Source organism: Macaca nemestrina, chromosome 11 (assembly GCF_043159975.1).
Source record: "Macaca nemestrina isolate mMacNem1 chromosome 11, mMacNem.hap1, whole genome shotgun sequence".
In the NCBI taxonomy this organism is placed as follows: domain Eukaryota; kingdom Metazoa; phylum Chordata; class Mammalia; order Primates; family Cercopithecidae; genus Macaca; species Macaca nemestrina.
Genome location: NC_092135.1, coordinates 3290649 through 3306373, shown reverse-complemented (window position 1 = coordinate 3306373; position 15725 = coordinate 3290649). Strand labels below are relative to the sequence as shown.

General features: G+C 52.9%; 1 protein-coding gene across 5 annotated transcripts in view; it reads left to right on the top strand.

Moving 5' to 3' along the window:
• LOC105492423 (myosin VIIB) overlaps nt 1-15725 on the top strand; it is a 110221-nt gene that overhangs the window by 52303 nt on the left and 42193 nt on the right. For 3 of the 5 annotated variants that reach the window (XR_011609651.1, XM_071072513.1, XM_011759506.2), the window contains exons 11-18: nt 1033-1152; nt 1434-1576; nt 3565-3775; nt 4215-4350; nt 8141-8304; nt 9506-9643; nt 12186-12338; nt 12905-13003. Coding sequence is in view for 4 of the 5 variants with exons in the window: in XM_071072513.1 (XP_070928614.1) it covers nt 1033-1152; nt 1434-1576; nt 3565-3775; nt 4215-4350; nt 8141-8304; nt 9506-9643; nt 12186-12338; nt 12905-13003 (1164 nt within the window). In the remaining variant the exon portion in view is untranslated. Of the gene's footprint in view, nt 1-1032; nt 1153-1433; nt 1577-3564; nt 3776-4214; nt 4351-8140; nt 8305-9505; nt 9644-12185; nt 12339-12904; nt 13004-15725 lie in introns of those variants that run through there. The other 2 variants (XM_071072514.1, XM_071072515.1) reach the window with 2 other exon arrangements.

Below are 15725 nucleotides of genomic sequence, written 5' to 3'. Positions count from 1 at the left end.
GCTGTGTCCACAGCTTCCATTTTGGTGGGTGGCCCCAGAGGTCTGGGCAGACAGACCCCTGACACCTGATTCTCATAACCTTACCCAGGCCCCCACCCCTCTCCCAAAAACCCCTCCCTTCTATATGCTGCAGGTGCCTGAGGGTGGGCGCAGAGTGGGGCAGTGCCAAACAGAGCAGCGGAATGGCCAGTTTAGCTTTAACGAATGTTGCCTCCCTTTCCCCACATCCCCTCCTGCTTGTCGATGGCCCTGTCTCAGCGTCCTCGCCCTCCGCCCTGTCCAGTCCCTACACTCCCCACTCAGACCCCAACCTACCCATCAGACCAGCCCTGCCCTGGGCCCTCACCCCGCAGGGCTTCTCCCGGGGTTGCGCTATTCTGGGAGACTGGAATGTGAGTCCGGGGTCCATCCCTTTAGCCTTCCTGGTTGTTTCCCAGGCCAAATGCAGCCTCGGCCTAGAGGAAGGGCAGCAGGCCCTGAGTGAGGGGCTACCTCTGCAATGGTGACATGGCAGTACCCCATGTCACCCCCACTGACAGTTCTGGTGGAAAATGAATAGAATCAGGAGCAAGAAATAAATACATAAAGCAATCACATTAGGTACATTTCGCTATTAACATTCTTCTTTTGGTTCAAGGGCACTCAGATACTCTGGGTTTTGTCAGCTCCAGTGGAGGGCTGGCCCAGCACACTCACTTGCTCCTTTAGACTCTCAGCCTTCAGGCGGGACTGATTTCAGCAGGGACATGCCTGAGGTCTGGCCTCAGAGTCCTCCCTCACCTTGGTTTTCCGAGGCTAGCCTGGGGGAGCCAGCCCCTTTCTCAGCCCCCGGGAGACCCACTAAGGGCTTGGCCCACCGAGCTGGAGAATCCTTCCCTAACAGGGTCCTGGCCCTGGCCTCGGGCTCCGCCCACCCTCAGGTGGGCATAGGTGCTTGATCATGAGAGGGAATAAGACTTGGCAGAAGCGGGTCAGAGTGCTGGGCCAGGGCCTGCTCCACGGGTGCGACACAGCCCCCACCTGCCTCCCCAGGTGCAGCACCAGGAGCTCCGGGACTGTCTGACCAAGCACACCATCCTCATCCGAGGGGAGTTCGTCACCAGGCCCCTGAACATCGTCCAGGCTGCTGACCGGAGGGACGCCTTTGTCAAGGTACAGAGCTGCAACAGCAGGGCTCACATGGCCATCTGTTGACCACGGCTCTGCTCCTTGCTGTGCCGGTGGAGGGCAGGACGGAGCAGAGGGCCCCACTCTGCCAGTCACCTGCCTGGTGACCATGGACTCCTCAGCCTCTTGGGCCCGGGTTTCCTGCCTTTGAAGGAGGGATAACATCTGCAGTAGGTCCAAGCCATTTGGCCTCTCCAGGTGAACTTGGAGTTGACCTCCTCCTGAGCCTCCAAGCCCAGGATTCTCCCACTCCTGTGTCTCTCCAGGGCATCTATGGGCACCTCTTCCTATGGATTGTCAAGAAGATCAATGCCGCCATCTTCACGCCACCAGCCCAGGACCCCAAAAATGTGCGGAGGGCCATCGGCCTCCTGGACATATTTGGCTTTGAAAATTTCGAGAACAATAGGTATGAAGATCTCAGATCCCAGCCCCACTGCTTCCAGAAAACGGAAGATAAGCCAGTGCCTCTTTTTTTTTTTTTTTTTTTTAAGACAGAGTCTCGCTCTGTCGCCAGGGCTGGAGTGCAGTGGCCGGATCTCGGCTCACTGCAAGCTCTGCCTCCCGGGTTCACGCCATTCTCCTGCCTCAGCCTCCCGAGTAGCTGGGACTACAGGCACCCGCCACCTCTCCCGGCTAGTTTTTTGTATTTTTTTTTTAGTAGAGACGGGGTTTCACCGTGTTAGCCAGGATGGTCTCGATCTCCTGACCTCGTGATCCGCCCGTCTCGGCCTCCCAAAGTGCTGGGATTACAGGCTTGAGCCACCGCGCCCGGCCGCCAGTTCCTCTCGAAGGGGGCAAGTTGGAGGGGAGCCATCACCCGGCACCCAGGCCTGGCAAGTCCCAACAGGTCTGCGTGCTCTGCCTGGGGTGGCTGCTGTGCCCTGCCATCTAGAGAAGGCCGTACAACTAAAAGCTGTCCCTGAGAGCCAGGCTGACGCCCGGCATGTGTCACCCCTCTTGGACCACCTGCTCTCCTCATGAGCCAGAGTGGATTACCACACGAGGTCAGGGTTGAAACAGAAATCAGTAACGTGGATTCATCTGCATCTGGCTGGCTTATCATCTTAGGCAGTGGGGGAAGCTAGATGCATTTGTGGACCATTCCTGACTTTTTAGTTTGTGGGGGAAGGCAAGGCAGGGCTCCTCTGACCTGGTGTCCCAGTGTCCTGGCACCCCAGACTGGAAGCTGGAGAGCTGTAACCAGGAGGCAGGTCAGAAGATAGCTGCCAGGTGCGACTGTGATGAAGGCTGGGGATCAGATAGACAAAGGTGGTGAGGGCACCAGGCGACAAAGCCAGGCCAGGCCAGGCCAGGTGATGCTCAGCGGTACTATCACCAGCAAGAGGAGTCCCATGAAGACTGGGATAAGCAGGCTGGCAACACTGGCTTTGCAATTTAGCTTACCTGAGCCAGCTCATTGAAAGGGCTTGATGGGACAGAGACCGGGCCACTGGCTCCAGGAAGCAGAGGCCTCTGCGCCCTGAGTGAGGAGCCGGGGGGCTAGCCTGACCTTGCAGGCCCCTGCCCAAGGCCTGTCTCCAAGTGAGGTCTGATCTGGGAGTGATTTAGAAGGCCTCCCTTGGACAGCCAGGATTGTCAAGACACAAGCCATTCCACATGCAAGCACGCTGGGATCTCAGCCCTCCCAGGGCCAGCCGGGGGTGCAGGGCAGGGGCCTGCTCACTGCAGTCAGGTGGGAGAGGCAGGGCTGGCAGAACTTAGCCCAATGCCAGCTCAAGTGTGATTCGGATCACTGGCATCTGGCCCTGGGAGGGACAGGTGTTGAAGATAGCATGGGCCAGACTTTGGCAACTGACGGGAACTGGAGAGGAGGGACAGAGACGGAAACTCCTCGGTTTCTGACTCGAGCCGGGGGTGGTAGGTGGAGGGGCCATTTCCCAAGGCAGGGAATGCAGGAGGAAGTGCAGGTTGGAGGACCTGGGAACAGAGGCAGTAGGGCGTATGCCTGGTTGATGCAGGGGGGCCCGGCAGTCAATGCTGGGTCTCCAGAAGCTCATCTCCATAGCAAGGCTCATGGGTGGGGCTGCTAGTGTGCACTCAGACCACAAGAATTGTTTCAGTGTCAGGTGGGGAGGCCTGGCAGAGGACCCAGCAGGCGGCTGTGAGAAGCTGAAGGCGAGGACTTGATGATTTGCTGAGTCTCCTCGTTTCTCTTTTTGCCGTGGGGTGGAAAAAGTGACGGTGATGGAGGCAGTCAGAGGAGAGAGGGTGTGCAGGAATGAATGTGCATCTGTGTGTACACGAGATGTGCATCTGTGGGCATATCTGTATGGGGCTGTGTGCAGATGGCTGGTGATCCTATGGCTCCAGCCTGCTGCAGCGGGGACTCAGCTGGCCCTGCTCCACCCCTGGGCAGTGACCTTGCCTTCACAGCTTCGAGCAACTCTGCATCAACTTCGCCAACGAGCACCTGCAGCAGTTCTTTGTGCAGCACGTGTTCGCCATGGAGCAGGAGGAGTACCGCTCGGAGAACATCTCCTGGGACTATATCCACTACACCGACAATCGGCCCACCCTGGACCTGCTGGCCCTCAAGCCCATGAGCGTCATCTCCCTCCTGGACGAGGAGAGCCGCTTCCCACAGGTGTGTGTTCTGCCGACCTTCTGGTGGAGGCTCTGCTGTGGGTCTCCTCTTGGAGGCCGGGAAACTCCACTCGGGTGGGCCGCGTGTTCTGAGAGTCACTGAAACCTCTGCCAGGAATAAGCAAAAGAGCCCCAGCCGAACCAGACAGACCCTCCTCTCCAAGGCCCACTTCTCTGACGGCTGGGGTCCTCAGACAATAGTTCAGAGAGTGGAGCAGAAGAGCTGGTCGTGGAGGGTGGCAGACCCAGCACTGCTCCCAGCTCAGCCCTCACTCCCTGCAACGAATCACTGACCCCTGGGCATTAGCTTCCCGTCTATACAGAAGCCCTCAATCATCCTGAGCCCAGATTGCTTTGCCTCCATGAGGAAGCCCTGGAGCCTGACCTCCCCATGGCTGGACTCTGGGACCTCAGCCCATAGGCTGTCTGCATTCTTCCAGGGGACAGATCTCACCATGCTGCAAAAACTGAACAGTGTCCACGCCAACAACAAGGCCTTCCTACAGCCCAAGAACATCCACGATGCAAGATTTGGCATTGCCCATTTTGCCGGCGAGGTGTACTACCAAGCAGAAGGTGGGTGCAGCTCCTCTCATGCCCCCTCCAAATCTGGACTGGGTTCCAGGGAGACCGTGGAAAGCAGGCTCAGAGGATGAGGCTATTTTGCAGCTCTAGCAGTGGGGCAGAGGGATGAGCAGTATGGCTTCTACTGGAGAAAGAAAATGGAATGGACCAGGCATGTTTTGCTTTGTTTTTGGTAATAACTATTGAGATAGAATTCACACACCATGTTATTTACCTATTTTAAAGTGTACAACTTGACTGTAGTATATCCAGAGTATACTAATGATTGCCCCCATTTTAGAACTTTTTCGCCACCCCTAAAAGAAACCCCTCATGAGCAGTCACTCCCATTTCCCCCCAATCCTGGGCAACAACTATTTTCTGTCTCTATGGATTTGCCTATTCTGACTTTTTGCATAAATGGAACCATACAATACGTGGTCTTTTGTGGCTGGTTTCTTTCACTTAGCATCATGTTTTCTTTTTTTTTTTTTTTTTTTTTTTGAGATGGAGTCTCGTTCTGTGGCCCGGGCTGGAGTGCGGTGGCGCGATCTCTGCTCACTGCAAGCTCCGCCTCCCGGGTTCACGCCATTCTCCTGCCTCAGCCTCCTGAGTAGCTGGGACTACAGGCACCCGCCACCTCGCCCGGCTAGTTTTTTGTATTTTTTTTAGTGGAGACGGGGTTTCACCGTGTTAGCCAGGATGATCTCGATCTCCTGACCTCGTGATCCGCCCACCTCGGCCTCCCAAAGTGCTGGGATTATAGGCGTGAGCCACCACGCCCGGCCAGCATCATGTTTTCAACGTTCATCTATGTTGTAGCACATGTCAATGCTCCATGTCTCTTCATTGCAGAAAAACATTCCATTATCTGGAATGTTTGTTTATCTCGTCATCAGTGGATGGACATTTGGGTTTTTTCCACTTTTTGCCTATTATGAATAACACAGCTATGAACACCCATGTACAAGTGTTTGTGCGGGCATATGTTTTCATTTCCCCTGGGTATCTACCTAGCAGCAGAATTGCTGTGTCATATAATAACTCTATGTTTAACTGTTCGAGGAACCGCCAAACTGTTTTCCAAAGCGGCTGTACCATTTTACATTCCCACTAGCATTGTATGAGGGCTCTAGTTCCTCCGCATCCTCACCTACACATGTGATTGTCTGTCTTTTTTATTATAGCTACCCTAGTGGGTTTGAAGTCTCAATGTAATTTGCATCTACATCCCCCGATGGCTAAGGATGTCGATCGCCATTTCATATGCTTGTTGGCCATTTGCACGTCTTCTTTGGAGGGATGTCTATTTAAACGCTCTGCCCGTGTTTTCATTGGGTTGTCTTTTTATTGTTGAGTTGTAAGAGTTCATTATTATTCTGGATACAAGTACCTAATATGTGGTTGGTAAATTATTTTCTCATTCTGTGGATTGTCTTTTCATCTGCTTGATGGTGTCCTGTGAGGCCCAAAAAGCTTTCATTTTGAAGAAATCCAACTTATCTATTTTCCTTTCTTTGCTTGTGTCATATCTAAGAGTCCAGGGTCAAATATAAGGTCATGAAGATTTATCTCTATGTTTTCTTCTAAGTTTTTTAGTGTTAGTTTTTACATTAGGTCTTTGACCCATTTTAATTTTTGGGATATGTTGAGAGTCGGTCAGTAATGGTCTTGATTGAAGAAGTGAAGGCCTGGGGTGGTCACCCTATGGGTGTGCTAGGAAAAACGAGGAAGGTGACCATGGGCTGCTGTGGTCAGGGGCGGCCAGAGGGTCACTCTCTGCACCTCGTGTGGAGAAGTGAAGAGGTGTTCTGGTCTATTTAAACTGGAGACAGGAATCCAGGGATGATTCTTTTGAGTAGAGGGTGGTCATTTACTCAGAACAGGCTAGGCATTGGGAGGCCAGGGGAGAAAGGGAAAGGTGCCGTGGCTCCTTCATAGTTCCTGCCAGATCCTGGTTTTGGGTTCCTGGAAAACGAAGAGGCTGGAGCCAATCAGACCTGCAGGGTCCTGGGACACAAAGAAGATACCGAGCCCATCCTCCATGGGGCAATTCAAGGCTGAGTTTTATTTTTTGAAGTGATAGGAAACTTACATAATGCTAAGATTAAGGTCGATTCTTTCTAGATTTTCTGGTTGCAGAATTCTAGAAATATTAATTAAAGCTAAGCCTTCTTTTTATTTTGGATACCCTGTTGTGCTAATAACCTTGGCTTCACTTACTCTGCCTATTGGAATACTGAACCCAGGAGTGTCTCAACCCTCCCCACCCCGAAAACATCCAGGGAGCTCAGCCCCCTGCCCCTGGTGGGGAACTCTGCCTAAGCCTCAGGAGCGCAAGGTGTCACTGAGTGTCTACCCCCCGCCCAGCACCCAGTGCAGCCCCCCTGGTGCTGCTCCCCTCACAGACACCTGCAGGAAGAAGTGGGAAACAGGCTCCCTTCCCTCTCCCACCCTTGACTCTGCCTCTCCAGATCCACAGCAGGCTGTGCAGGTGTGCACAGGGCATACCACTAAAAACTGGGCTGACTTAAGGGGAGCAAAGTGAAAGAGGAAAGTCAGGGTCGTGCCCTTGGGAGTTGGTCCTTAGAGACCAAGCAGCGTAGCCCCTGGCCTCAATGGAGCCTGGCTTTGAGGAGCAGCTCATCTTCTCAGTGTGGTTCTGTCCCTACTGCAGGACTAAGCCATTCTTAATTATGGCTGAAGGGGAGATGTGGGATCTTCTCACCCCCTGGAGCCATGCCTGTATTAGTCACTAGGGCAAGAGTAACAAACACCACAGATTGAGTGGCTTAAACAACAGCAATTACTGTCTCTGAGTTCTAGAGGCTGGAAGTCCAAGATCAAGGTGTTGGCAGGTTTAATCCCTTATGAGGCATCTCTCCTTTGTATGCAGATGGCCATCTTCTCCTTGTGTCCTCATATGGCCTCCCTTCCCTCTGTTTGTGTCTGTGTCCTCATCTCCCCTTCTTTTCTTTTCTTTTTTTTTTTTTTTTTTGAGATGGAGTCTCACTGTGTCACCCAAGCTGGAGTGCAATAGTATGATCTCAGCTCACTACAACCTCTGCCTCCCAGGTTCAAGTGATTCTCCTGCCCCAGGCTCCTGAGTAGCTGAGATTATAGGCATGCACCACCATGCCTGGCTAATTTTTGTATTTTTAGTAGAGACAGCGTTTCACCATGTTGGTCAGGCTGGTCTCAAACTCCTGACCTCATGATCCACCTGCCTTAGCCTCCCAAAGTGCTGGGATTACAAGTGTGAGCCACCGCACCCGGCCTCATCTCCCTTCTTATAATGACACTAGTCATACCGGATTAGGGCCCATCCTAATGACCTCATTTTACTTTAATCCCCTCTTTAAAGGCCCTATGTCCACACACAGTCATGTTCTGATGTATAGGGTGTTAGGACACCAACATATGAATTTTAGGGGACACAATTTAGCCCATGACACTGCCTTTCTCCTATTATTGGAGGCTTCATCTATTTTCAGCCTGAAGGAGCCTTAGCCCTAGCAGGATCTGCCCAGAGACAGGAGGATGGTGGCAGCTTAGATGAGGGGGCTGGAGTGGGAATGGGAATTCGGGGGGGTCCAGAGTTTAGACGGGAGGAGTTACTTTGTGCTGGGTAGATGTTGGGGGCCATGCCTGGCTAGAGGGGTGGAGAGCATGGCCTTAGTGGGGCCTATGCAGGAGGGGGTTCCTCTAGGCATCCTGTATTCCCCCCCACTGCCCTTTTCTTCCCCACGGGTGGGCAGTGATGGCTGAGCTGGGATGCTGGGTGGGCCCTGTGTCCCCATAGGCTTCCTGGAGAAAAACCGAGATGTGCTGAGCACAGATATCCTCACCGTGGTTTACTCCTCCAAAAACAAGTTTCTGAGGGAGCTATTCAACCTGGAGTCAGCAGAGACCAGGCTGGGCCATGGGACCATCCGCCAGGCAAAGGCAGGAAACCATCTCTTCAAGGTGGGCTCCCAGGCACCCTCCTGGGTCTCTCACCCCTGATGGCTACAGGGCCAGACATATATGTACAGGAAAGACTGTTTTAATCACCTGTGGGTCCCCAGCATGCAGCAGGCACTTGGGAAACCTGCAATGGATGGATGGGCGGATGGATGGATGTGTGGGTGGATAGGTAAATGGATGGGTGAATGGGTGGGTGGGTGGATAGATGGGTGAGTGGGTGGATGGGTAGTGGGTGGGTGGATGGATGGGTGAGTGGGTCGATGGGTGGTGGGTGGGTGGATGGATGGGTGGGTAGACGGATGGGTGGGTGAGTGGATGGGTGGATGGGTGTGTGGATGGTTGGGTGGATGGATGGATGGATGAGTGGATGGATGGATGGGTGGGTGGATGGATGGATGGATGGATGGGTGGAAGGATGGTTGGATGGGCAGGTGGCTGTGTGGGTGGCTGTGTGGGTGGGTGGATGGGTGAATGGATGGGTGGATGGGTGGGTGGATGGATAGACGGATGGGCAGGTGGCTGTGTGGGTGGGTGAGTGGATGGATGGGTGGGTGGGTGGATGGATAGATGGATGGGTGAGTGGCTATGTGGATGGGTGAGTGGATGGATGGATGGATGGATGGATGGATGGATGGATGGATGGATGGGTGGGTGGATGGGTAAATGGATGGGTGAGTGGGTGGATGGATAGATGGACGGGCAGGTGGCTGTGTGGGTGGGTGAGTGGATGGATGGATGGACGGGTGGGTGGATGGGTGGGTGGGTGGGTGGATGGATAGATGGATGGGCAGGTGGCTGTGTGGGTGGGTGAGTGGATGGATGGATGGGGGGGTGGATGGGTGAATGGATGGATGCATGGGTGGGTGGGTAGATGGATCGGTGAGTGGGTGGATGGATGGGTGGGTGGATGGGTGAATGGATGGATGCATGGGTGGGTGGGTAGATGGATGGGTGAGTGGATGGATGGGTGCTGGATGGGTGGTGGGCAGGTGGATGGATGGGTGAGTTGATGGGTATGTGACTGGATGGGTGAATGAGTGGGTGGATGGATAGATGGATGGGTGAGCGAGTGGGTTCTTGACCAGGTGGATGCACCACCCCACCTGCGGGGCCTTGGCGGCAGCCCTTGCTAAACTATGGGGTCAGCTGTCCCAGGACATGGCTCCTGAGACCCACCTGTGCTTTGTGCTTCCATTCACAGTCTGCAGACTCAAATAAACGGCCCTCCACCTTAGCAGGCCAGTTCAAACAGTCTCTGGACCAGCTGATGAAAATTCTGACCAACTGCCAGCCTTACTTCATCCGCTGCATCAAACCTAATGAATATAAGAAGCCGCTGGTAATGACAGGAGGCCGGGGCACAGTAAAGGAGGGAGGAGGAGGAGGCTGATGGCCTCTAGGGTTGTGGTCACTCCCTCTGCCAGGGCCTGGCTAGTGTTAGAGCTGTTACTGCCCCTACCTTACAGATAAGTACACTGGGGTAAGGCGACCAGTCTAGGTCATGTGAAGGTCAGTGACCTGCAGGGCTTTGGGTTGCTGAGAGACCTCCATGCATCTTCTGTGTGTTCTTGGCCTGGCTCTTTGCTGCTGTGAGCCTCAGTTTTCCCTTTTGTAAAGTCAGACTTGCTCCTGCCTGCAGGAAGGCCCTGAGGGTTGGACATGAGGTTTGCAGCACATGCCCCATGTGTAAACCACACTCAACTAAGGCAGCAATCAGTAATAGAACTTCAGAGGCTGACACCACTCCTTTCGCCAAGCCCTGCAGAAAGTCATCTTTACCTGATGTGAGATGGTGAGGGGGTGACAGCCTACTGGCTTCACTGGCTGGGGAGTTTCACCCAGAGGCTGCATATGCAGGGATTCCCCAAACTAGGAGACATCAACTGAAACAATATAAAATAGTTTTATCCACATAAGGTAATAAAAATATTACATGCCTTTTTGGAAAGAATAAAACTATGTGAAATTAAGTTTGATCTGGGTGCAGTAGCTCACGCTTGTAATCCCAGCACTTTGTGAGGTTGAGGCGGGAGGATTGCTTGAGGCCAGCCTGGGCAACATAGCAAGACCTTATCTCTGCAAAAAAAAAAAAAAAAAATGTAAAAGTATAAAAATTAGCTAGGTATGGTGGTATGTGCCTGTAGTCTCAGTTAGGAGGCTGAGGGAGAAGGATCACTTGAGCCCAGGAGGTTGAGGCTGCGGTGAGCTATGATTACACCACTACACTTCAGCCTGGGTGACAAAGCAAGACCCTGTCTCTAAAAAAATAAAATGGGGCTTGCCTTATGAAATCTAGGTTGCATCTTCCTTGAAGGCACAATAGGCAGATGTGAGACAACCTGTCTTGTTCCTTAACTGCTGGGAGAAGTAGCTGGGCTCCCAGAGACCCCTGGCTCATTCCCACCCTGCCTACCTTGGGAGCTGGGAGCTGCAGGACAGGCAGGCAGGCCTGAGGCTGAAGCTCAGGGGTTCAGAGTGCCTCTGGCTGGGACATCTCTCATTGGTGGCAGCTGCCCTGCTATGTGGTATGTAGGGGGAAGCCCAGATAGGCTCAGGGTTCAAACCCAGGTTCAGCCTCAGGCACTTCATCTTTAAATTGGAGCCAATCACCCACACCAGGTAGGGCTGTTGATTCGGCGAGAAACGCCAGGCACTTAGGAAATTGTCAGTGAAGCGCAGCTGAACACTTACCGGAGGCTAAGTGCAGTGTGGCCTGGACCCCACCAGCAGTTGGCGCTGTGGCCCTGCAGGTAGGGTAACAGTGCCTGCTGGTGGGCTTGCGGGATCAGAGGCGTTCCCCAGGGTCCCCCAGAGACTCCTGGCTTGTAGGTGGAGGGGGCTCTCTAGAATCCAAGCCATGGCAGAGTCTTGGAACCTCTGCTGAAGCCTGACACCCCAGGGAAGGACATCATGCCATTTCTCTGCCGGTCACACTCGCCTCCAAGCAAAAGACGGCTCAGCTCCCTGGGGCCGAGGGCCCTCCACTGCCCCGCACACCCCTCCCGGCCCCCACTCCAGGTCTCCCTCTGGCCTCCATCTCCTGGGAGGGAGAGACTAAGTTGATGAGGATATTTTCTGCCTCTGAGTAGATTTATTTTTTCATTTAACTATTGTGGGGGAGGCACCATGAAACTCTTAAGTGCCTACGGGGCAGGTTTCCACCCTGACTTATGTAGGCAAGGGGCGCTTAAAAACATTTTTAACTGGGCCAGGTGCGGTGGCTCAGGCCTGTAATCCCAACACTGGGACGCCAAGGCGGGCGGACCATTTAAGCTCAGGAGTTGGTGACCAGCCTGGCCAACATGGTGAAACTCCTTCTTTAACTAACAATACAAAACTTATCCCGGGGTGGTGCCACACGCCTGTAATCCCAGCTACTCGGGAGGCTGAGGCAGGAGAATCGCCTGCACCCAGGAGGCAGAGGTTGCAGTGAGCCGAGATCGTGCCACTGCACTCCACCCTGGGCGACAGAACGAGACTCCATCTCAAAAAAGTAAATAAATAAATAAAACTTTTAAAAAAAAAAAGAGCATTTTAACTGGCCACGTGCAGAGGACGTTTACACTCACAGCTTTGGGTAGTTGAGAGTGATGGGAGTATCGTGTTTCGGTGGGTGCCACAGTTTCCAATGCTATCGACTTTTATCTCCTTGACAACTCTCCTTGACAACTACTTGCACTGCTCTCTTCAAAAGGTAGCCTTACTGAAGTTGCATTTGTGTAGTTTTTCCATCTCTGGAGGACAGTGGGGGCGGGCGGGGCGAGGGGCTGGACACACTGACCTCTGGCTGTGGGCCGGTGCCCGATGGCGGGGTGCCAGGAAGGGGGGTCCCTGCAAAGGAGGGGGGTTGCACCGGGTCAGCGCCCCGCGTCCGCCCACAGCTGTTCGACCGGGAGCTGTGTCTGCGGCAGCTGCGATACTCGGGCATGATGGAGACCGTGCGCATCCGCAAGTCCGGCTTCCCCATCCGCTACACGTTCGAGGAGTTCTCGCAGAGGTTCGGCGCGCTGCTGCCCAGCGCCGTGCGGATGCAGGTCAGCGCCCCTCGGGGACGGCCACCGCTGTCCATCCCCGGCCTTCCCCTCGGCCTCCCGCTGCCCTCCCCGGCCCCAGCCTTGCCATGAGCCCTGTCCTTCCTCTCTCTCGCCTCCTCCCGCCCTGCCCTGTCCCTCTCCCAGCGCCGCGGATGTGAGGGGCTTTCCCTGGGGTCCGGGAGAGCTGGCGGCCGCAGCGGTTCCTTCTGGACCGTGTCTGCAGTTGTACAGTAGACACGTTCTCTCCTACCGCGTCGGAGAGCCGAGGTGGGGCTAGAAAGCTACTGGGGCCCGAGGTTCTTCCTGTCCGGTCTGGAACTCTCAGCCATCCTGAGGCTGGGCCTGGCTTGGGCCGAGCGTCCCACAACACATGGAGGCCCCAGGCCCCGAGTTCGCTCCTCACCCCAACCCCTGCTCGAGGTTCCCGTTGTGCCTGTGCCTGGGCTGGGGCGCGGGCAGCCCCTGATGGGGGAGCCTGTGGGAGGAGGAGGGAGACTCCACCCCCAGAGAGCCGCTGAGGGGTTTCTGCCCTCTATCCCACCTACACCCCCGTTTGGTCTTGGCAGCTGCGAGGCAAGTTCCGCCAGATGACCCTGGGCATCGCTGACATGTGGCTGCGGACAGACAAAGACTGGAAAGTGGGGAAGACCAAAATTTTCCTGAAGGTGAGACCCCCAGGAACCAGCCGGCCTTGGGCCTCCTGCAGCTCATGGGCTTGTCGGCTCTTGCACCAGGCCCGGGGTCCATGGTCCATGTGCCCTGAGCCAATGGCACTGGGCAGCAGCTCAAAGCGCGGTCCCCACCCTCAGGGCACCCCTGGATGTAGAACGTCACGCTAGGGGACAATGAGGTACTGGTGAGGGGACTGGGGAGGGCCAGCCCAGCCTGTGGAAGCCCAGGAGGCTTCTCAGAGGGGCACCTAGGGCAAGGCCTGAGGGTGCAGAGGAGGCGCCTTCCAGCCACGGGGCAGCACCCAGGAGCTCAGCGCGGTCTGCCGGTGTCCTGAGACCTGCCTCCATCATGCCGGAGCCACATCCTGCCATGCAGGCTTCCCCACGCTGGGGCGGCCCAGCCTCTGCGGAGCCTGGAGGACTACTGCTTTAGTGGAAGAGGGCTGTGTGTCAACTCCCCACAAAGTGACTTGTCCTTAGGAGGCTTGTGCGAGCATCACCGCCACCACCTGCCTCCCCCAAAACGCACAGGGAGCTGAAGTCACACAAAGGAAGCTTCGGGGCCCTCCAGAAGTGCCACTTGGGTCACAACCACTGAGGAGGGAACCTCCCTGTCCCCTAGCCTTCTAAGCCTCGGCGGGCCAGCACAGTGAGAGGGAAGAGGAAGAGCTGGGAGCAGAGTTGGGAGGACACTTTGCCAGCTCACCCGAGCCCCCACCCACCCCTGCTGCCCCTTCCTCTTCTCCCATAGTGCCTGCCCACCTGCCCGCATGTGTCCTCAGAGGGCCCTCCTGGCCCCAGCCCTCTAATCGGTCTGTCTGTCCTTTTGACTGTGCAATAGTCAGGCTGTGCTGGGGCTCAGAGGCTAAGATGTGCAGGAAGAAACCGAGTGGCTTCCAATTTAGTGGGGGAGGCAAGGCCAGCAGAGGAACCATCTCAGGGCATGGTGGGTTTGTCATAAATGGCTCTTATTATTTTGAGGTGTGTTCCTTCAATACCTAGTTTATTGAGAGTTTTTTTTTTTTTTTTAACATAAAGCGATGTTGAATTTTATTGAAGGCCTTTTCTGCATCTATTGAGATAATCATGTGGTTTTTGCCTTTAGATTTGTTTATGTGGTGAATTATGTTTATTGATTTGCGTATGTTGAACCAGCCTTGCATCGTGGGGATGAAACCAACTTGATCGTGGTGGATAAGCTTTTTGATGTGCTGCTGGATTCAGTTTGCCAGTATTTTATTGAGAATTTTTGCATCGATGTTCATCAGGAATATTGGCCTGAAGTTTTCTTCTTTTGTTGTATCTCTGCCAGGTTTTGGTATCAGGATGATGCTGACCTCATAGAATGAGTCAGGGAGGAGTCCCTCCTTTTCAATTGTTTGGAATAGTTTAAAAAAAAAAAAAAAAAAAAAAGGTATCAGCTGTTCTTTGTGATTCTGATAGAATTCAGCTGTAAATTCATCTGGTCCTGGGCTTTCTTTGGTTGGTAGGCTGTTTATTATTGCCTTAATTTCAGAACTTGTTACTGATCTATTCAGGGATTCAACTTCTTCCTTGTTCAGTCTTGGGAGGGTGTATGTGTCTAGGAATTTATCCATTTTTTCTAGATTTTCTAGTTTATTTGCATAGAGGTTTTTATACTATTCTCTGGTGGTTTGTATTTCCATGGGCTTAGTAGTGATATCCTCTTTATCATTTTTTATTGTGTCTATTGGATTCTTCTCTCTTTTCTTCTTTTTTAGTCTAGGTAGTGGTCTATTTTATTAATTTAAAAAAAAAAAAAAACCCAGCTCCTGGACTCATTGATTTTTTGAAGAGTTTTTCGTATCTCTATCTCCTTCAGTTCTGCTCTAATCTTGGTTTTTTCTTGTCTTCTGCTAGTTTTGAAATTTGTTTGCTCTTCGTTCTCTAGTTATTTTAGTTGTGATGTCAGGGTGTCGATTTGAGATCTTTCTAGCTTTCTGAGGTGGGCATTTAGTGCTATAACTTTCCCTCTTAACACTGCTTTAGCTGTGTCCCAGAGATTCTGGTATGTTTTCTCTTTGTTCTAATTGGTTTCAAAGAACTTCTTGATTTCTGCCTTGATTTCATTATTTACCCAGGAGTCATTCAGGAGCAGGTTGTTCAATTTCTATGTAGTTGTGTGGTTTTGAGTGAGTTTCTTAATCCTGAGTTCTAATTTGATTGCACTGTGGTCTGAGAGACTGTTTGTTGTGATTTCAGTTCTTTTGCATTTGCTGAGGGTGTTTTACTTCTGATTATGTGATCAGATTACTCACTTTTAAGAGTAAGTGCCATGTGGCACCGAGAAGAATGTATACTCTGTTGTTTTGGGGTGGAGAGTTCTGTAGATATCTATCAGGTCCACTTGATCCAGAGCTGAGTTCAAGTCCTAAATATCTTTGTTAATTTTCTTTCTCGACTATCTGTCTAATATTAACAGTGGGGTGTTAAAAATCTCCCACTATTATTGAGGGAAACATTTTTATATTGAAACAAACATGGGGCTTTTACACGGTTGAATGCAAATGTCACATGAATTTTGGGAAATAAAACACAACTTCAGGAAAATTTTGTGCCCCCTCTTGAATTCTTCAGAGCAGAAATGAAGGATGCCAGATTGAATTAGCAAGAAGAAAGAGCTAATGTGGGAAGTTCTTGGATTGGGGTGGGAGGTACAGTTGCAGCTCCTGTCTCTGAGCAACATGAAGGTCAC